Here is a 21,990-nt window from a genome sequence, read left to right on the forward strand (position 1 = left end):
ATTTTATAAATATGTTCCTGATTTAAGTATTTTACCAGAGATTTAATACATTTGTGAAACCTATCGCATAGATGAATATGCCTATCTCATAATTTCTAAGTCAACTCACATCTGTCTCAGTTATAATTGCTGTATAGAATTCAGAGACTGCAGTCCAACACTTAAATTACCTATTATAATTTATGAGGGCCACTCATTATTAAAGGCATACATTTCACAGAATCACAGAAACACAGAGTATGCTGAGTTGGAAGGGACCCACAAGGATCATGGAGTCCAACTTTTAGCCCTGTACAGGACCACCCCAAGAGTCAAAATATGTGCCTTGAAATTATAGTAATTCAGCGTCGTTCTAAGATGCTGTACCAAATACAGTATTATCATTTCTCCCAGGTTCTACAGGACTTGAAGCATGCTATACTTGATTCACTTGCTATAAACTCAAACTAGCCAAATACTTCTGTGTTAATATCCATGATGTCTTCTCTGTTCATTTCAAATACAAAATTTGACCACAAACTCTAAAACTGTTAGGAATCTGCCAGATAAGGGATAATGTCTGACATCATTTGAGTCCTATTTGAATAGGTCTGATGTAGGTTTCCATCTCTCTAATTCCATTCAATTTTTCCATTACTAACTACTTCCACCTTCACACACACTCTTTTCTTCCTCTTTTTTTTTTTTTTAAACATTAAGAGTCAGTTCACAACCAAAGAAAGCAGTAAGTAATCAAGTGATCATCATCAGGCTTAGTAACCTCTGCTCAGAGGACTAATTTGCTGAAAGTAAAACCTCTTTCTTTCAGCTTTCTTCCTAGAGAACAAAACATCCACAATCAGAAGGCTGAGGGGGGATCCCACAGCAGTCTACACCTTCCCCACTGGATGTGGAGGAGGCAGCTGAGGGGAAGCTGCTGATCTCCTCTCTCTGGTGACCAGTGACAGCACCTGAGGAAATGGAATGAAGCTGCATCAGGGGAAGTTCACGTTGGGCATTAAGGATTTGGACTTCCTGATCCTTACAGGTCCCCTCCAAACTGCAGTATTCTGTGATTCTATGAACATGAACTTACTCGAACCCACTAAAATTCCTGTCTTGGCTACTTTCTCCAAGAATTTGTACGAGTTCATTATCACCTATTTTAAGTGCCCTAGTTCAAGAAAATTTGCACAACCTGCAAAACTTACAAGTTCTTGAAGCTGCTAATAATGATAAAAATGTATCAGTCATTGCTGCGCAAATCTGCTTTTTTTAAATGACTCTGTATTTTTAATTACAGCTAAAAACATTTCCCTAGTTTAAATAATATTAAATATACAAAGGAACGACACTCTTGTGTTTTAAGCTCTGTTTAATTTTCAATACAAAAAGAAGTTGTCCTAGAACTACTAAAGTAGGACAATTATGTATATCCAAGACATTACTTGTTCTAGTATGTTCAAAGTTTTCAGGTATTCAGAGACATCAGGCTAGCCCACTTTCACAGTTACATATATTAGAGCACTTAGTAAGTGTTGACAGAATATATAGGACAAAAATAATTCCAAATGTTTAATTACAACCAGCCTGTTCTCTAGCAGCATACACATTTACATACACATCTCAAGAAGGACAGGAAGAGTTAAGGGTTTGGAAGGAAAGAAGCATCAGAACCTACTGCAGCAATCTACAGAACCTAATTTACACTCACACCATATATACCTTTGCATATATAGAGAAAGATTTATATACAAATCCCAAAAAAGAAAACAGTTGTGGCAATGCCTCTGAAGGACAAAATCACAGCTTTCTCTCTTCCATCAACCACAACTGTTGGCACCACACTTTTCCTGTTTTCTTCCACCAATTTAGGAACAGAGCCTGTCTCTAAACAGTCAACACCCTACACCTTCCCTCATTAGTAACAGCAGCCTTAAAACCAGGTAGTTGTAGGCACTGACAGATCACAAATCCCACATGGATCCCTTCATCTGAGATCATTTTACCCTACTTTAACTGTTCCCTAGAATATGGAGTGAAACATTTTTTGCTACAACATAATTTATGTTGTGTCACTCAGAAAGAATGTTTCTTCTTAAACATCAGAATTTTTCAGAAAAATATTGGGATGCAACTTTGTGTGAAGCTCTAAAAATCTGAACGTTAAGATTTCCAAGCCCTGAAAAGAACAGTGAGAGGCAGTAAAGCCCTAACTGGGCCACTGGCTTTCAAATATCTGGCAGGGAGTTTATTTGAACAGATTCTTAGTGAAAACAAAAGGCAAACTGAAATCACCATTCCCTCAATCAGACACCTTATCTTTCACCACTCTTGACACCAAAGCACTTTGGAAGGTGTGGGAAAAGACTACCATGGCAGCTCCACATATTATAAAATTTAACTTGCAGGTTTAGTGGCAAAGGGAATACAGCTTTGAGGTAAGAAAGGAAGGACACAGGCTGCCCAGAGGCTACTCCACCCAGGAGGGAGGCAGAGCTCCCTGCCAGGGAGGGGTGAAGGCTCCCCCCCACTGCAGTGAGGAGGCACCACCCCCATCCTAGTTCAGCCCAGCCCCTCTTCCAGGCTCTGCAGTCTCTTGGGTATTTGCCCAGAAGTCCTGTCACCTCTATTTCTCACAAACCATCTCCCAGTGGGAGTATGTAAGGTATAATACAAGAAAAATGCCACTAGAGGTGTCTTCTGCTCCCTCACACATTTCATGGCAAAATCAGGTTTGGGGAAATTAAAACCTAACCCCCTACAAATCTTCCAAGAGAACTGTGCATCACCCTCTTTTTAAAAATTGGGAGCAAATTCTATTTTCCCAACCTGATATTAACAGCCACACACCTCTTCCATTTCAGGCACTGATAAGGTCAAAGCCAGATTTCACTATATATTTAAAGAAAGCATGGATAACCATTTCTGGAAAAAAAACAGTCACTGCGTATACATCCAGCTTTCAAAACAGACAGAGCTAAAGTAAGCTGCAGCAGTGCCTGAGGCACAGGAAGAAAACACCACTTCCTTTATCAAATGAGTCAGCACACAACCATTTGGTGTTTTGTTTTGTTTTGGGTTGCTTCGCGGGGTTTAATTTTTTAGTTTTTTACAGGACACATCTTGAAAGCTGGATGATGTCTCCTTCACTATTAAGGGCTGACACACCTGCCCACTTGACTAACTGTGAAAAAAAGCAACATTTAAATCATAGCTGGGTATTGGAACAGAGAAGTAAGGGCAGGACCAAGCAAGCAAATGACCTGAAGAACGGCACTTGTCAATGTCGCAGGCATTCTTCAGTCCCAAAGATGACAACATGGAAAGCATTGTATTTTACTTAAGACATGAAGCACCACCTCTTCCACTCACAGGTGGGATATAGTTAACTACCAGAATACTTTTAGTATTGGCTGTTCCTTAGATGAAAAATTGTATCTGACTATTGACCATGCAGGAATGAACAACAATACATATCCAATCAAAACACGGGTTTCTTCTATAAATCGAACCGTTTCTGGAAGCAGATGCAATTTTGCCTTTTAAGTTCTACATTTTTTGTTGTATTTGATCTGTTTGGCAACTCTTTCATAAGACAGACAACAGCAAAAACATCTGTGCCTGCAAGTAGACAGCTTTTCATGGCCTAAAGTACCCAAGTAAATTGCACCTTTTTCTTAAGTACTTTAGTGGGTCACAAGCTCTAACAGGATGAACAGTATATGACTTGAAAAGGGGAGAATGTCTTTAGTAAACTTTTTTTTAAAATATTCAAGTAAAAATATCGTGAATATTGTGTGAGTTCATGACACATTACTCCAACAGACATTGATGCATTAGCTTTTTCCAGGCAGGTAAAGAGATGGTGAAGGCTAGGGAAACAGTATAGTGAAATGCAGTATTATTATAACTAAACAACACAAAATAGTGCATGATTTACTGTCACATAGTAGCAAGATTTTGTTACAAATAAAAGGAAAACTACTCATAACTTCTGAAGTTCATGAAGAGTGCTGTTTGAAGCTGGACAAAATGTTGGAGAAAGTGCCTGATTCCTCTAACAAAAAGTATGTGGTCTCAGGATGATTTAAGTGTACTCTCGCAGCTGTACCTCTGCATGATAAGTAATTCAACACTAAAGTGTAAGTTTAAAAACAAACAAACAAACAAACAACATTTATTGATAAATACACTGTTTGATCCTTGCTGCCTTTGTTTCAGTTTGCTTATGGGTAACACCTATTTTACAGGGACACTGGAAAGCATTACTTGATGGGGACAGCACCCCCATCAAGTTTTTTCAGCAGAAAAGGACTTTGGGGTGCTGGTTATCAGCCAGCTGAACAAAGCCCAGCTGTGTCCCAGGTGGCCAACGGCATCCTGGCCTGTATCAGGAATAGTGTAGCCAGCAGAACCAGGGATGTCATTCTCCCTCTATACTTGGCACTGGTGAAGCCACATCTCAAGTCCTGTGTCCAGTTCTGGGCCCCTCAATCCATGAAGAACATTGAGGTGCTGGAGCACGGAGCATGGAGGCTGCCAAAGGGTCTGGAGCACAAGTCCTGCGAGGAGCAGCTGAGGGAGCTGGAGTTGTTTAGCCTGGAGGAGGCTCAGGGGTGACCTCATCACTCTCTACAAACACCTGGAAGGAGGCTATAGCCAGAGGGGATCGGTCTTTTCTCCCAGGCAACTCGAGACAAGACAGGAGCATGCAGTCTTAAACTGTGCCAGGGGAAGTTTCAGTTGGACATTAGGAGGAATTTCCTCAGGGAAAGAGTGGCTAAATAGTGGAATAGGCTGCCTAGGGAGGTGGTGGAGTCACCGCCCCTGGAGGTGTTTAAGGAAAAACTGGACGTGGCACTAAGTGCCATGGTCTAGTTGAGATGTCGGTGTTTGGTCATAGCTTGGACTGGATGATCCCAAAGATCTTTTCCAACATGTAAGTTCTCACTACATAAATTCTGCTGACACAGGCTCACGCGAGCGACTCTCCCCGGGGGACCGTGACACGGATCCGCAGACGCCCTGGACGCCTGTTATTCAAGAGCTTTCACACCTCCACACAAACAGAGTTGCCCTCGCGGCCCTCGTTTCGCGCAGGGCTGTCCCGGTGGGGCGGGAGCTGAGGGAGGCGAGGCAGCCCCGACGCCCGGCACCGCCGCCCCGCTCCCGCGGCCCTGCCGTGCCACAGCCCCGCCGCTCCCGCCCCGCCGGCGCGGCCCCGCTGCGCCTGCGCGTGTGCGAGGGCGCGGCCATGGCGCTGCCGGCAGTGCCCGCGCTGCGGCCCCGGCTGGCGGCGCTGGGCCGGCGGCTCGGGGCGCCCCGGGGCGCGGCCGGGGACGGTGAGCTGCACTGCGAGGGGGGACGGGCCGAGAACCAGGCGGAGGGCGGCCCTCAGGGCGGGGTGTAGGGCATCCCCGCGAACGGAGCGTGGGGGTCGGCTTGGGAACAGCGGAGCGTGCCGCGGATGCCCTCAGTTTAATTGTGAAAGGTGCGGGCGAACAGGACAGCTGGCTTGCTTAAGCGCTGTGTTACCCAGCTGCTGTTGTAAATACCGCGAGGGTGGATGAAGCCATGTGAAAAAGGAGAGGAAGCGAGGCTCCTGCTGAGTGCCTTTCAGTGCTAAGGAAGCATTGTGTTCTTCCTTCAGATACCTTCCTAGCAAAAGGCTCAGCTGCTCTGGAGAAGCTGAAGGACCTCTGTAACGAAGGGAAAGAGCCTCCTTCTGCTCTTTTTCAGCTCTATACCCAGGTATTGTATTTAAACCATCAAGCTGACTTTCAAGAAAATCTGTGTATATTGTGAGAGAAGCTTTGATGTAAAAAGGAGGATAGAGCAGAAAAGGATATCTTGTTACTTGGTTTGTACGGTGAACATCTGCGAAGCACATGGCTGCAGTTGACTTGGATAACTGGGGAGTCGAGAATAATTGTACTGATACTTTAGGGACAGAAAGGGGTTTGACTTTACGTTCACTGCCAGCAATCTTTCAATACTTATAACTTGAGCCTTTAGTAAACAAAATGTAAAAAAATACCTTCAAATTGTATTGTTTTATAAACTAATAAGTTTTCTATGTTACAACACACCACTAGTTCATTATTTTGCCGGTAGCGTTTTTCCTTTGTATGTCTTCTTGTTTTCATAGGCTGTCCTAGACATAACGTATTTTGAGGAAAACCAGCTTGTGGATGACGATTTTCCAGAAGAAACTTCCTTGCAAAAACTTAAAGAACTTATTTGTATTCTTTCAGAACCAGAAGATCTAGTGAGGGAATGCAACGTAGATGAAGAAGTGAGTACTGATGTTCTTGAGCCAGAGGATTAATTATTTCAGTATTTTAAAATAAAAAATCTGAAACAGGATGGTAGTATTTGTATTTTTGATGGGCAGAACTTGAGGAATTTTGAAAGATTTTCAACTCTTTCTTGTATTTAAATACTGATTCCTGAAAATATTGTTTCAAATAACTTGTTGCGCGCTCAGAATTTCTCTCACTGACATTTTACGATTGTATGACATGTTAATGATAGTTTGATTTGGCCGTTTTCAGTATTCGGTTAGTCTTGTGTTTCTGAGTGTTGCTGTCAAGTACAGCCTCTGAAGTAAGAGACTCTTTGCATGTGTTACTGTGTTTATGACTAGTTCAGGTGGGTTATTTTTGTGTTAGCCCAGTTTGTTGGATTTTATTTCAGCCCATTAACATCCTTGGTGCAGAACTGTTAGAATGTCTTTACTGGAGGAAAGGAGCCCTGCTTTACATGTACTGTCATACAGCAAAAGAAAGGAGAGAATGGCTACAAGGAAACATTGCCACGTTTAAAAAGGTAAAGTAAATGAAAACATTCTATGAGCTTGTGAATACAGCTTTAAAGTTTGACTCTTCACTTTTAAAATATGGCTGCTTTTTTATCTTTTTTTCTTTTTATCTTTTTTTTTTTTTTAGTAGGGTTTTGGGGAATTCACAGAAGTATTTCTGGCTACCATTAATTTAACCAGAACTTATTTTTTCCTTGTTTTTAACCGTACTCAGTGTCTTAATGATGGAGTTCATTACTTGATGAAGATGCTTAGCTTTAGATGCCCTCTTCAGCTAAATGAAGATGTCTTACTTCAAGATAAAGACACAGCTAGATTACTCAGTGAAGGTAAACAAACCCCAAAAAACCTGACCCACAACCCCCTCCTCTTAATAACTGCTTCACTTTATGAAGTGGTTTTTTGTGTGTTTTCATTTTTTGAATTTGTATTCAAAACCTGTCACTTTTTAGAACAAGAAGGTAATAATGAGGCAAATAAGCAGGCAGCAGTGCTCACCCCCTTCTTTTTTGACTCATGGATTTTAGAAAGTGGTGGTGGTCATTTTCCCTGTGTTTTTGAGCACACTGGATGAAGGTGAACTGAGACTGCGGGTGTTTTATGCTGAGCATGTGTGTTTTGCAGCCATCCAGTTGACAATTGACAGATGTTTAAGGCACAGATACGGCTGCAGAGGGTGCTAGATGTTTGCCTATTGGTCTGCCTGCTTAGCTCTAGGATAACACAGGTACAAAGAATTAAAGACTTCACACAGGTAAAAACTACATGCAGAACTGTTCAGATTTAGCAAATTCTCTCTGTCACTATATAGCTTTATGTAAGTTGCATTACTATAGAGCAATCTATAGAACTATCTTCTTTCAGTCTTGAATTACAGGAGGCACGGAAATATTCTAACATAAATATGCACAGTCATACCTTTGTGTAATACTGAAATTCTCAACGATAATAGGCAAACATAATTATCAGAATTTTGGTTAGATGGCAATCTTAAAGATTTTAGCATTATGGAGGGCCAAAATGGACAGAGTAATAAGCACAGTCTTGATCTGTGTTCTCTTCTGGGCATTGTCAGTCATCTCAAGGTTAAGACTTGGTTTCTTGGTTTACCTTTTTAACAGGCTGAGACTGTCATTTTGGAATTTTTTTCCAGGAAACTAAAAAAAAAAAAAAGTTAACAAGCTGTGTACTTTCTTAGAACAATAAAGTACTCCATATAAATTATTTTTGCAGGTATATTTAGTGACACACACTTACTGGCAATGATGTACAGTGGAGAAATGTGCTACTGGGGACTGAAACACGGGGGAGAAGGGAAGCAGGAAAGCCCTGAGTCAATAGATCCTGTGTGTGACAGCAGCCTGGGCAGCGGAACACAGAGCGTGTGGCTGGACTTCCAAGAAACAGGGAAAAACATGTTAACGAAGTATGTGACCGTGTGTGAGGGACCTTTAAAAGGCCAAGGGTGGAACACGACGGCGGCAAAACAAATGTTGCGTGACTTGGTGAAATCCCACAGCTAAGATCCGCCGCCGGAAGAAACCCCGTGTCCTCGGAGCACAACTAAGGAGTTTTGCCTCTGCTTCCGTGTCTGGTTTTATTTTTTTATTATTATTATCATCATTATTATTATTAATTTTTAAACCGAAATGTATACTTCTGCTGCATTAAAAAAAAAAAAAAAAACCCACACGCACAGTCTCAAAGAACTGGAATGCCGAGGTCCAAAGTGTAATCCAGTATTTCTGAGGGGAAAGGGCGGGGGAGTGGGAAAACCCCAACAAAACAAAAACCCCAACAAAACAAAAACCCCAACAAAACAAAACCCCCCCCCCCACACACTCCCAACAAAGCTGCCGAAGTAACCAGCCCTCGGGGCAGGATGGCGGCGGCGCCTCCTCGGCGGTGCCAAAGTCCGCGGCGCCGGCGCGCTGCGGTGTGAGGGGCGGCGGCGGCGCCATGGCTGCTGAGGGAGGAGAGGAGCGGGGAGGAGGCTTGGAAGCGGCGGTGAGGGGTGGGCTGCGCGTCCTCCGGGAGCGCTGGATGCGGGGGGGCCGCGAACGCGGCGGTCCCGCCGCGTTCGCGGCCCCCCCGCATCCAGCGCTCCCGGGAGATGCGGAGGAGGCGAGCGCCCTGCAGAGGCTGCCGGTGAGTGGGGCCCGGGTCGGGACATCCCGGCTCCGCCGCGGAACATTCCCGAGTCGCTTAAACCGCTGCTCTCCCTGGTTTTCAGATCGACGTGCAGCTGAACATCATGTCCTTCCTCTCGCCCCAAGATCTGTGCCACCTGGGAAGCACGAGTAGTTACTGGAGGGCGGCGGTGCGGGACCCGTTGTTGTGGAGGTATTTTCTCCTGCGGGATCTCCCCCTCTGGGCGTCTGTTGATTGGAAGTCGCTCCCAGATGTGGAGGTTTTTAATAAAGCCTTTTCAGAGGCCAGCGATAAGGCACTGTATGATTACATGGCAGTGTAAGTATCTTCGTGTTCCCTTACACGACTTTCAGTCTCTCTTCAGAAGTAACACTCAGCCCACAGGCATGTTTCATGTATACAGCAATAAAGCTCTGCTGTAATCTCCTGTTTAAGTTTTGATCTTTTATAAAATCCATTGTTTATTTTGGAAATACAGTTTCCTGCTGTTCGAATGTTTGGTCAGCTCTTTCTGTTTGTAGCTCAACAGGAATGTAAGACATTGTAAAAAAAGAGCTAATTAAAGCTGTTCGTAAACTATGCTTTGCTATGCCACAGAAATACAGTCATCTCAAAAGCTCTGCATACTGTTGATAAGAAGTGTTCTTTGCTCTCAGTACAATGGCAAGCGATTTCTTCTTTAATAAAAGTACTAAGAAGTTTTCAAACTACGGCAAGTGGAATGAATCTTTATTTTTTTCATCTTACATGGAAGACCTAATGATAAAAAAAAGTTTTTTTGAATGTGCACAGAAGAACAAGTAGTATTGCTATAGCTCTGATTGTTGAAGGCTGTAAAAGACTGGTTTCAGATAGTATAGTTGACAAGAATAGCAACGCTCACAATGTGTTTAGATGACTGACAAGAACTTCTTAAGCAGATTATTCTGTGGGATTTTTTTTTTTAACTTCATTCAATTAATTTGAACTTTTTAACTTCATTCAATTAATTTGTAGTAGTGGTTCGTGGGTTTGTTTGGGGTTTTTTATTTATTTGCAGTTAAATTTTCCAAAGTGATGCTTAACGTGTTTTTTCACGTTAAATGGACTAGCTTCTGCAATCTCTGTGCCCTTCAGCCCCACTTTACAGACAGGAACAATGCACCCAGAATTTGAAGTGCAAAATATATACTGATTTTGAAATTGGATTTAAATCTCTTCAGGTCTGAATACTTCAGAGCATCACCTGTTTGAAACCACCTCCCACTGATTTCTATTGTGTCTGTGTGCACTTAGTGGTTCTGCTGATCTCAACTGAAGTATCTCAGTGTAGGTGTAGAAGAGCAGACATTTGTTGTTTTTATACAAGAACTTAAGACTGATCCTTTATATGATCACGTCACAGGGTGTAAATTTCATTTAGAAGTAGTTTGTCCAGCAACAGCCTACCATGACTGCAGAAGCAGACTGAAGCTGCTGCTCTAGGATATCTGTCTTACTGTTACCCTTCCCCTTGGTTACCAAAGTCTTTTCACGTTTTCTAGCTTGTGCACCAAGCGAGCGTATAGGCTTGCAAACAACACTCATCTTTCACAGCATGCATGCTCTGTACCTGCAGGGGACACGGTCCATTTCAGGTGGTTACCTGATTCAAGCACAGATGCAGTCTAATTAAAGTTTGAAATGTACACTCACCAGTCTAATTTTCCTAATTTATGTGACTCATCTGCTTTGATGTTATTTTATCTGTATTGTGTGTTCAATGAGGGTGGGGGAATGTGTAATTTTATTTTATTTTAATTTATTTTATTTTATTTTAAATAAACTGAAGGATCTATTGATAGCAACATAACAAGGTCCAAAAAGTCAGTATTTGGACTTCAAAACAACGGATGTCTTTGCCTGCTTTGTACTGGTGTTTGAAAGCATCAGTTTGGAACTCTATAATTTTTGACCTATGCTTTCTGAGTTGAACCAGTAGCAAAGCATAAGAAGTGTGGGACCTAAGTCAATTTATGTTGTTTGATTAATACCTTTTCTGTATCTTGTGTTTAATTTCTAGTTGCATCTATTTTACACAGATACAAAAAGAGCTGTCCTCAGGGTAGAAGAAGTTTGAGATCAAGCCGACCCCGGTATGGGGCTGTGACTTCCTTCCTGCAATCACTGGTCACTCAGGCAGAACCTCGCTTTGCCATGTTTGGGCCGGGTTTGGAAGAGCTGGACGACTCGTTAGTGCAAAAGATGATGACGTGCCCAGAAATTCTGGTAGTAGCTGGCCTACCTCATAGACAAATTCATGGTAATGATGGTTCTGGCTTTTGACCTTTATATTTTGTGAACAAATATAACACAAAAAAATGTGGTTGGAGAAACAGAGAAAAAGGATGGGTTTTTTTGTCCCCATAAAATTCAGTAACATCATGGAAAAAACCCATTTTCTTTCTTTGTATTCATTCAGAAGGATAAATGCAGAGAACATTTGGGACAAACTAATAGCTGCAGTGAATTTATGACTAAATTTGCACAATGTCAGAAGGATCATTTTGCTCCTCGTATTTACTTCATCCAAAATTCCATGTTACAGCTCTTGTTATAATGGATAAATGCAGACAGAACTTCGTTTAGGTACTACTGCTTGCAGTGAGGGGTTAAAAAACACGTTTTTGTTTTTATACAAGAACTCAAGACTGATCCTTTACATGATTATGTCAAATGGTGTAAATTTCATTTAGAAGAGTTACAGGAGCAGGTGAAGGATTTTTTTTGGTGTGTAAAAGAATAACTTTGAACATCTGTAATTTCACTTCAGTCCAAACCAGAGACAAAAATGTATTACTTTTTAACTAATGTTTATTTCAGCACATCAGAATTAGAATAATTAAACTGTATTTGTAGGAAGTGTGAAAATTATTTTTTAGGTTTTTTTTTTTAATTTCTCTCCATCCTTTTCAATGCAGCTTGTCTTTAACAGACTAGAGCCTTTGCTATGACAATTTCAGCTAGGAAACACAAGTCTGCCTCCTTTCTGATTTGGGTTTCTAGGTTCAAGTCTAATTATCAGAAATATGGAAATGCCTCATTTTTTTTAATATAATTGAATTGATTTTCATTAAATTAATAGTCTGACCAATTAGGGCATGTATAAAGTTTAATTGTAAGATAGTAAATCTGCTACCCCTAGCAGCAGTATCTAGGCTTGAATATATCCGTTTTATAGCACCACTGGAATATTCAGACTACTACTTAATTATATTCAGTAGCCAAGTAGTTGTAATCTCATATATTCATTTTTTCCCTGTAGGAATTGGATCAGGAGTCAGTTTTCAGTTTAATAACAGTCAAAAATTCAATATTCTGACATTGTACTCCACCACCAGGTAAGATAAGATTTGGTCTCTGCTAAATAAAAAGTACAGTTTCTCATTCATTTCATACCTTCCTCATCTTTTTGTCATGTGACTTCTATATGTGCATTCACATGCATCGAAATTCCCTATAAATTGAAGCATCAATATCTTTGCTTTTCCTTTCTTTTTTTCAATTGCTGAGTTTTCACATGGAAGTGATAAACCTTTTCCAAGCCTCTTACATACCTACAGTACAGGTGCTTCAATCCCTCTTGAAACCTTGGTTGATTCCCTTTTGCAACACTATATAAATTCGTCCCGGGGTGTATTTTCATATGCAGATTGCTAGCCATCTGTATATGAACACCAGGAAAGAAGGTGGGGCAGGAGGGAGCAAAATCGTTTTGCTGGTTCATACCATTTTCTTGTCCCTTTCCTCTGCTACCTAGACTCTTAGGATTGAGTTTTGCTTTCTCAGTTAACCTGACTACTGAAATATTGAAATATCTTCCAGTGTGGAAAGGAGGAGAGCAAGGACAGAGCAAGCTGTTGCTGTGAATAAGATGTTTTACCAAGAGAACAGCACAGAAGGGAATCAGCAAGCCGTGCACTACAGTGTAATAGATCAAGTGAAGAAGGTGTGCGAAGTAGTTGATGGATTCATTTATGTTGCTAATGCAGAAGCTCATAAAAGTAAGGGCTTTATCTTTATTTATTCATACTTTGAGAATAATTGGAATGTTATAAAAATTACAAAGAATATACAATACATCAAAATCCACATTCTCATCCTTTCAAAATTTGCTTTATTAGTGCTATTTCTTCATGGCTTATCCTGTGGAAGAGGTTCCCTATCCTAGACACTTTCTCATCAACCTTTGAGGGGTTATGGCTCCTTCTTTTGTTTGGGGCACATACTGATACAATTGCTATCTAAATTACATGTTGGAAATCATCTGGATTAAAAAACAACATAAACAAAACCCTTGACCATGTGCAGGAAAAGCCTGAAATACATTGTTTGTGGTGTAATAGTCTGGAAACAGAACTTTCACCAGGAAAACTTCAGTAAAAGATGCAATTAGTCTAAATTAGTATAGTCCTGTAAGAGAATAATCCAAATATTACTGTAACTGCCTTTACGTTCATCAGCTTTAAATGGAGAGAAAGGACTAGTTCAGAAAAGAAGTGGGTAAAAAAAATGTGAAGGGATATACTAAGGAGAAAAGTACACCCAGTAGGGAAGAGCTGCTGACTGTACAGTATGTGAGTATGTCTGAATGGCTTGTTGCAGTTTTGATCTGTGTAAGGTACTAGGAAAACACTGATGTTAAGGACTGAAATAGGTTGCCTGTAGAATCTATGGAGACCTTAAATAACATCTAAATATGACATTAATATTTGTGTGACATGAGTGCAGGTGAATCAGTAATGTGATAGGCAGAACTAGATCATTTCGCCCTTCCAGCCCTCTATTTTGTCACCTCTGAAATAAAAAAAGAAATTAAAAAAATCCTCCGAAATAACAACAAAATGCTTCCTTGGATTTGTGTGTATTTAAGACTCATATGTTAAAAATTGTTTCTCAGAGCATGATCGTCAGGAGGAATGGGCTCGTATTTTGGCCATGATTGATCCAGCCCTCGGGCCTCCGAACAGACCTCTGCTGGTTTTGTCGTGTGTCTCTCACATTGGTGTGGAAAGAATTCCATGTGTTTATGTGGCACATCAGTTGCAACTAAATCTGCTACGTCAGCCCTGGATGGTACTTGCATTTAAACCTTTATTCTCTGTTTCTCTGTTGACTTGTATTAAGTTTAGGCTTTCAGGTTCCTGAACCACTCCTACCTAAGCAAGTGTGCAGCTTTTAACACTGGCACATGAGCCCTCCACTTAAGTGAGGGATTTAGTTTCTCTGGTCCTCTAAGCTGAATCATTAGTCTGTCTGAGAATAGGGAGTTCAGTGGCTTCTCCAGGAACACACAAGAGACTTCAGAATGTAGGGAAGGACAGATGCTGGTCTTGAAGGGAGTAAGGAAGCTTCAGTTAATTTAAATCTAAATTACTTGAGTCATAACCCAAGGCCTTGGAAACAAGATAGATTTTTGGGCCATTTTTAGGAGACTGTTGCTCGTTTGATGTGATGTGTTCAAGTTTTTGACAAATCAGTTTTTTACATAGGATGTGAGGTCCTGAACCTGTTTTTTTATGCTTGTCAAGCACAGTATATATTAGCATGATTCAGCCACATATAATTAATTTTTGTTAATGTTGCGTAGCTGAAGAATAATAAAACCAGAAAAAAAACTAAATTTTGATTTGAGATAATTCCTTCATTTTCATAAGGGGAATGTTTACAGGCTTTTAAAAACCCAAACTGTTTGTAATAACCTCTTGATAAAAGTTACAAAATCCGAATAGTAATAATATGCGTAGAAGTCTAGAGCTAGCAGCATTTTTGTTTAAGAGTTACAAGAAGAATTTTCAAGTACATTGTCATCTGTAAATTAAGGACAGTGTTCCAGAATACCTGATGGAATGATTGAGAAAAAACACACATTGGTACCAAGAGTGAAAGCTTTTCTGATGGGTTTTAATGTGTTTTTTTTTTTTTTGTTTGCTTACTCTTATGAAGCCTTTTTTATCTAAGGGACCTTTAGACCAATAATAAAGATTTAGATTTTATATGGTTGTTTCTGACTTCATGGATGGACATGAAGTGATGTTAAAATACTGTTAGATCCTGTTACCTGATATCTCTAATACATTAACTTCTTTTTTATTTTCACAGGTGCAGGACAATGTAGCTGCAACTTTAGATGGTTTGCTAAATGGAATTGAGTGGCTCTTGGAAGAAGTAAATTGTAAAAATGCACAGTAATGGAATTGTGTATTGTTGTACTGTATAAACCCTTTGGCATTTGCATTTCATTTAGCGAGAGTCTTGTCCTTCCTGCAGGGGCGCTGTCAGAAGGAAAATTTAAAAGACAACCCTGCATTTATATCACTGCACATACTTAACATTCTTCCAACTGCAGTCCTGAATTAGAAGTACAAGTAGGATTGCTTGGATTCCAGCAGCTATGAAGTAATTGGGCGGGTCGGTTTGGGTGTTTTGGTTGTTTTCCTTCTTTCAGCCGGGGGCCTTCAGTACAATCTTCTCAGTGTATCTGATTGTCTGTTCTCTTCAGTAAATACATGTAACACTACATCAGTTTATCAGCACAGCCCTGTGGCAGGCACCACACGTTCAGTCAGCATTTTCAGTGGAGATCTCGACAGGGACAGTTCCCAACCAAAGAAAATATACTGTACTTGGTACAGTAGTAGGCTGACAGAAAGAATTCCCCTGCATTTTTTCCAGAAACAATGTCTAGACAAAAAATAGCAGAAGGAATGTCAGTCAGACCAAAATTCTTAGAAGCAAACAAGCAAACTGCCATGTATGAATTGTTGTTTCTTATTTGTGATCCTGTTTATTAACCAACCACGGTAGACTTCAGCATCTTTCTTTTTCTGTTGAAATTGTTTGCTTGAACTGCACATACCTCTGATGTAATGAACAGATGTTAAATAGAATCATTAGTACTTCAGAACTTTATCAAATACATAAACTATCAGTTACTGAAATAGTTGTGGCCATTTCCAGGTATGAATTGTACCTGTCTTTGAAATTTTCTACACAGTTGCAAATATTTTTATAAAAAGGGAAGTAACATTTTAAAGCTGGAATTGCATTTTCCATATAGATGTTTGAGATAGTCATAGTCTTCCACCTTTTTTGTGTTTTTATTATTGGATGAATGTTCAGAAACTTCCCTTGGATTTTTTTGCCTGTGCACTTATTTGCTTTCTGTGTTTCTTGCTTGTTTTCCTCTCTCCATGGAAATTCAACAGTCTCACAGCTTCTCTTTGGAACCTAGATAAATGATTGCATGGTGCACATACAGCTGTAACTGCCCTTTGTGTGGGAAGTGTGAGTGATGCTCAACACAGCTATGTCAGAAATACTCCATTTGAGAAAATGGTTGGATTTTTTTTTAATGACCTAGAAAATGTCTTTTTTTTAATCTTTATGCGCAATTAATTCAGCTTTCTAAATGTTTTTGGACATATGGGAGTTTCAAGGGAAAATCCATAGGAAGATATACTGTGAAAATTCTGTGGTTTATCCCTCTTTTTTTTAATAGTGTATGCGTGTTTTGCCCTTTAAAATAGAGCAGATGCAATAGATTCATGAGTATTTAGGGTAAAATTCCATGCCTTGTGACTGGATGTGTGCGACTTTCCTTCTAGTCCTAATAATTTCATAGTGATCTGTAAGTAGCGGGTCGAATGCAGCAACCTGATGCTACGTCAGCTACAGATATGGGGGGTTTATGTAAGATCATCATTCTACTTTCTTCACAAGGAATAAATTATTTTTTAAAAAACGATGTTTACAGTCTTTCTATGTGTGTTAAGCCCTCCACATGTGTGCAATGCGTGCACACACACTGCAGTCATGCTGTCACAACATAATGAATTAGCATTGCTATCATAATGAACAAGGTTATTTTATGTTGCCAGTTTAATTAACAGATATTCACTCACTGTCCTCTCAAAAGGTCAGGATAACGTAATTTTTTTAAATAATTTTTTTTAATCTAAAGAACATTAGTTACGTTAACGTAAAGGTAGAGTAACTTCAAGAATTATGAGTTTTAAGGGTGCAGTCTAGAAAACAAACAGTGGGAATGAGAAGTCCATACAGTCACCGATCTGCATGATTGAGTGCCGTGGTGGATCAGTACAGGCAAGGAAGATGACCGTGTACACTGTCCAAAAGAGCACTGAGATGCACAGAGGTGTGCTATGGAGAGGCAGCCAGCCTGTTGAGCATACATACACCAATTAGTTGCAGAGGTGTACTCCATATTTAATTTAGCACTATCTTCTATCTTTAAACTAAACCAGTTTCTACTATTTAAATTTTTGAGTTTGATGAATTTAGAAGCATAGTTAGTCAGTTAAGCTTGGGACTTATATTGTTACAAATTCAAAAATAGTTTGATGTGGAATCATGACATAAATGTATTTTAAAACTTTTTAATGTAAAACTCTTTTTTTTTTTAAATCTAATTGGCCTTGTATTTATCACAGTAGAAGCAACTGTGATGGGTTTGTGAGAAATAAAATCATCTGGATCCCAGAAATCTTGCTCTCCTTGGCATGAAGGATTCTAAGACTGCTAGAAAGAAAATTGCTTTCCTGCCCACTGAGACAGGATGTTTACATAAACAGTGGTCACAAAATAAAAGGTTAAAATGGCAATACACGTGATGGATAAAAAAACTTGGTTAGTGAGCCTTCACCTGAACAGCTTTCCCAAAAAGAAGATGGCTGTGGGGATGCTGATTTTCAACATGATTTTCAAAGACAGGAGACATGCTGCCTCTTCTTTTAATCTAGTGGCTATCATCAGTATCAATTTGTATGGTAGCATGAATATTACAGCTAAAGAGAAAAGCTGGAGTCGCTGTCAAGAAGATGTATGGAAATAATTGCTGGCATTATTGTAAGATGATTGATGCTTTAGTCTGTTATTTAGTGTGTCTTTCATGCCATTTTAGTACTAGTGGTTCTGGGTAAATTACTTCCCTGAAATACAAGAAGAGAGAAATAAGACTCTTCTGTCAGTTATAGAAGGTGATACTATTGCTAGAGCTTGTGCTTAAATTTCAGGCCCAGAGGATGTTTGCACACAGGCTGCTCTCAGTTTTCCCTGAGGAGGATGAAACTGCAAATCAAGAGCCTAGAATTAGCTTTGAGTAAAACTTACTACATCATTCCAAACAATTAAAAACCAAGAGGCTTTTTGCTCCTTTTTCTTCCCTCGCAGGCAGATATCTTACACAGTTTGTTAATTCTGACTGTTATAATATTGTTTGCAATAAGGTAAGGATACTAATAAAATGAACTGAAAGACAAGAGGGAGAAAATAAATTAGACAACTTTTCTTACGATGGAGGAAGAACTAAAGGAATATCCTACCTACAGCAGGATGTTTATGTGTTTTGGATTTTGTTATTCTGTTAATTTGCTCTGAGGCACAGAGGTGCCCTGCAGCATTATTAATGGGAAACAAAATGCATACAGATGTTGGCAAGAGGCCTGGTAGCATTCTGCCTTCTCAAGAGGACCCTCCTTTTTTTATGTCTTTGGATCTGTAATGAAACTCATTACATGGATGTCAAAAGTCAATGTACCAGGAGTCCAGTTCTGTTTAATATCTTTATTGATGATCTGTACAAGGGGATTGAGTGCACCCTTAGTCAGTTTGTAGATGACACCAAATCGGGCACGATCTGCTGGAGGAAGGTAGGAAGGCTCTGCAGAGGGATATGGACAGGCTGGATCAATGGTCTGAGGCCAAGGGTATGAGGTTCAACAAGGCCAAATGCTGGGTCCTGCCCTTGGGTCACAACAACCCCAGGCAGCGCTACAGGCTGGGGGAGAGTGGCTGGAAGGTAGCCCAGTAGAAAAGGACCTGGAGGTGCTGGTCGACAGCAGCTGAACATGAGCCAACAGTGTGGAATATACTCTTGCCCAGTACAGGGGGACAATCACCGCCCTGGTCCTGCTGGCCCCAGATTTTTGATCCAAGCCAGGATACCATTGGCAGTGATTGTCCTCCTGTACTTGGCACTGTTGAGGTAGCATCTCAAAACCTGTGTTCAGTTTTAGGCTCCCTACCCCAAGGAAGACATTGAGGTCCTGGACCAAGTCCAGAGAAGGTCAACAGAGCTGGCCAAGGATCTAGAGACTAAATCATATGAAGAACAGCTGAGGGAGCTGGGGTGGTTTAGCTTGGAGGAGGCCCAGGGGGAAACCTTACTGCTCTATACAATCATCTGAAAGGAGGTTGTAGCCAGGTGGGGTTCAGCCTCTTCTCCCAGGCAACTGGCAACAGGACAAGAGGACAAAGCCTTAAGCTGTGCCAGGCAAGTTCAGGTTGGACATTAGGAAGAATTTCTTCATTGAAAGGATTGTCAAGCATTAGAATGGGCTGCCCAGGGAGGTTGTGGAGTCATCATCCCTAGAGTTGTTCAAGAAATGACTGGATGTGGCACTTAGTGCCATGGTTCTAGTTGACAGGGTTGTGATCTATCAAAGGCTGAACTAAAGATCTTGGAGGTCTTTTCCAACATATATGAATCTATGATTCTATGATTTTATAAGAATTGTTGTTACTGATTTCATGTGCATCATTTCCATTCTAGTCACTAACATGCCTATGTCCCTCAACAAATAAAGAACTGTGCTTGATGACTGTGAAATCTAGTTATTCAAGAAGAACACTCAGTATTTCAGTCCTGAGTCTTAACTAAATCACACCTGCTTCAAATTCAGCATATTATATCGGAACACTGCAAAAATAATCACCTGTAATTTAATACCAACATTGTAAATAGGCTACTTGACTGCAGACAATTCTGTAAAGTCCATTCACACACAAGTTTCCTGAGCCACAAATACACCAAACAAACTTAATAATCTTAACAATATAAATCCACCAATAATCACCTCAATCCATTTCTGGAGATCTTCATTGCCAGTAGGATGAAAAAGAAAGGGATCAAATGGAAAACAGGGGGGTTAGCTTTAAGGTAGGTAAGCTAGATAGTTGAGGTGCTGAGGCCTGAACAACAGGCCCTGAGCCAAAGTTTACCTCTAGATGAACCTTTCAACCTAACGTTATATTTAGCCACGTATCCACTCATTAGAAAAATTATGTATGTTTCTCAGTAAAATATGTAGTATAAGACTACATGTGTGTAAATATGTATGCTTATTAGTAAGATATGTTTGTATATGCTCATTAGTGAATAATAATTTTATCTGTTCATTATTAAATATGTATGACTCAGTGAAATATGAATGTATTTATCTCTCTGTATTTAGAGACTGGTCAGTGCCATGAAATTAGATGTCTGGCTGTGTTTGGTGACAGATTGTCAAAGCTTGGTTTTCCCCTGACCCCTTGCCAGGCTTTGGGTGAAACACAAGGAGAGAAGGAAGCCAGATGTTTTTCTGCACTAGTGGTTATGTAAGCTTGGTTTGTTTAACAATATAAAAGCTGGACCTTTCACAGCAATGATGGAGACCTCACCTATAAGTGGACACACTGAGTAGGATTTCCCAGTTACTGAGAAGGGTTCTCCGACCCTTTGCTGCAACCAGGGCTCCCCAGCTGATGTGTGGGTCTGGATGCTGATTATGGTATCAGGGTAACTGGTGATGTATCATTCTTATAGGCACTCTTTGTAGTAATGATTAGCTGCATTGCTGAGCTTATCCTTCTGTAATTCTTTGCTGTTTTGCATTATAGTAAAATTACACACTTGTTCCTTGAGGTTGGTGTCTGTGTCTCTTGTGCTGCCCCTCATCCCCTTGGTAAAACAAATTGTCATCATGGTGCAGATCTGAACAAAATGTTGCTTTGTAAATCTGAATGTAAGGGATCAGTCCCATCCGACATTCCTGGATGGAATGACTGTGGTAGAGCAAGAGTCCGACTGGGAAACTTTTAAAGCCTGGAGAGAAATTTACGGTGCATAAAGAGACTCCATCTTATGGACTTGACAGTTTATCCCCAGTTTAGATATTGTTTTTGTAATGTCCCCATGTGGTTGTATTATCCCCATTCACTTGTATTGCCTGGGCATGTCCAGGCTTGCCCAGAGTTGTTTATCCCCTACCTTCCCTGCTCCTCCCTCTGATTGGCTAAAAAATGCCGCAGTGTGGAGAGAGCTCCCACTGGCCCTTTACTTTCCCAGCTCCTTCCCAGTTCCTCCCTCTTTCTAAGTTCTTACCCTCATCTGTTCCCCTGGCTGTCTATCCCATGCTCCACCCAGTTTTCTAGCCCTTTCCATACTGAACCCTATATAAACCCTCACACACCCTCAATAAAGAGCCATTGCACCCGACCTGCTACCTCGAGTTGAACCCTTTGTGCAGTGTTGCGGTCCTATTCCTTCTTCCTTGGACCGTGGCAGATGACCTTCCCTATAGTTCATTGGCTCTCGTGTGGGCAAAGGTCAGAGGACTGTGCAAGCAGTGAGGAAGTCACTTGAAAAATGCTGAACCATTGGATATATTGAAATGCATCCAAAAATTGTATATTGAGAAAAGGAAAAGAGCTTGTGGATTTGGGTAGATGAGGATGGATTTTGTTAACTACATATCTAAAACAGCACCAACAGAGAGAACAATTGTTGTTGAAACACTCCAATGTGGAGTGACAGGTATGTGAATTGCAGAGTTGGAAAAAAGAAAAGTTTGGCTCAACCCTTTAATCAATTCATGTAAATTCTTGTGATATCAATCAGGAAGAGAGGTTAAAGTAATGTTTTTTGAGAGTAACATACTCTTGTAGTGTGCCCATATGCGTATGGTAAAGGTTTCCTACTTGAAGTATATTGTGCTGGACTGTGAGGCTGTATTGAGTAGAACTTGTAGGAACTGGATTCTTTGAAGGTTATGAAGCTGTAGCAAGACTAGCTTTTTGCTAGAATCCTGCCTGACACAAATAGTAACAAATAAAGGCTACTTCCAGTTGGCTTTTTTAATGCAGCTCATACAGAGCTTTTGATATGGATTTCTGGAAAGAAAGACCTGAGTGCCTGTGCTTCAAGGCTCAGAGCTGCAAGACAAATCATTCATTTG

The 21,990-nt window shown here is 40.5% G+C and overlaps 2 protein-coding genes across 3 annotated transcripts; both read left to right on the forward strand.

Annotated features, from left to right (window-relative positions):
* Positions 1-5,172: 5,172 nt before the first annotated feature.
* Positions 5,173-8,500, forward strand: RIMOC1 (RAB7A interacting MON1-CCZ1 complex subunit 1). The gene is made up of 6 exons (XM_051768241.1): positions 5,173-5,324; positions 5,633-5,733; positions 6,131-6,277; positions 6,679-6,810; positions 7,017-7,131; positions 8,036-8,500. Exons 1-6 carry the CDS (start codon positions 5,237-5,239, stop codon positions 8,323-8,325), a joined length of 873 nt encoding a protein of 290 aa, XP_051624201.1. The 5' UTR covers positions 5,173-5,236; the 3' UTR covers positions 8,326-8,500.
* A 141-nt stretch (positions 8,501-8,641) lies between these two features.
* Positions 8,642-16,799, forward strand: FBXO4 (F-box protein 4). Of its 2 annotated transcripts, none has more exons than XM_051768230.1 (7): positions 8,642-8,950; positions 9,036-9,271; positions 11,014-11,234; positions 12,237-12,312; positions 12,797-12,975; positions 13,872-14,047; positions 15,074-16,799. In XM_051768230.1, exons 1-7 carry the CDS (start codon positions 8,762-8,764, stop codon positions 15,161-15,163), a joined length of 1,167 nt encoding a protein of 388 aa, XP_051624190.1. In that variant the 5' UTR covers positions 8,642-8,761; the 3' UTR covers positions 15,164-16,799. The 2 variants fall into 2 exon arrangements, with proteins under 2 accessions (XP_051624190.1, XP_051624191.1); XM_051768231.1 differs by having other exon boundaries at positions 8,642-8,809; positions 15,074-16,796.
* Positions 16,800-21,990: the final 5,191 nt, after the last annotated feature.

This window comes from Manacus candei, unplaced genomic scaffold (genome assembly GCF_025592945.1).
Source record: "Manacus candei isolate 608988 ecotype Guabito, Panama unplaced genomic scaffold, ASM2559294v1 h1tg000093l, whole genome shotgun sequence".
Classification (NCBI taxonomy): Eukaryota; Metazoa; Chordata; class Aves; order Passeriformes; family Pipridae; genus Manacus; species Manacus candei.

Coding starts and splice junctions, on each gene's coding strand:
- FBXO4 (XM_051768230.1), top strand. CDS start 8,762: ATGGCTGCTGAGGGAGGAGAGGAGCGGGGAGGAGGCTTGGAAGCGGCG. Junction 9,272..11,013: donor CTGTATGATTACATGGCAGT/GTAAGTATCTTC, acceptor TATTTTACACAG/ATACAAAAAGAGCTGTCCTC. Junction 14,048..15,073: donor TGCTACGTCAGCCCTGGATG/GTACTTGCATTT, acceptor TTATTTTCACAG/GTGCAGGACAATGTAGCTGC.
- RIMOC1 (XM_051768241.1), top strand. CDS start 5,237: ATGGCGCTGCCGGCAGTGCCCGCGCTGCGGCCCCGGCTGGCGGCGCTG. Junction 5,734..6,130: donor TTTTTCAGCTCTATACCCAG/GTATTGTATTTA, acceptor TTGTTTTCATAG/GCTGTCCTAGACATAACGTA. Junction 6,278..6,678: donor AATGCAACGTAGATGAAGAA/GTGAGTACTGAT, acceptor ATTTTATTTCAG/CCCATTAACATCCTTGGTGC.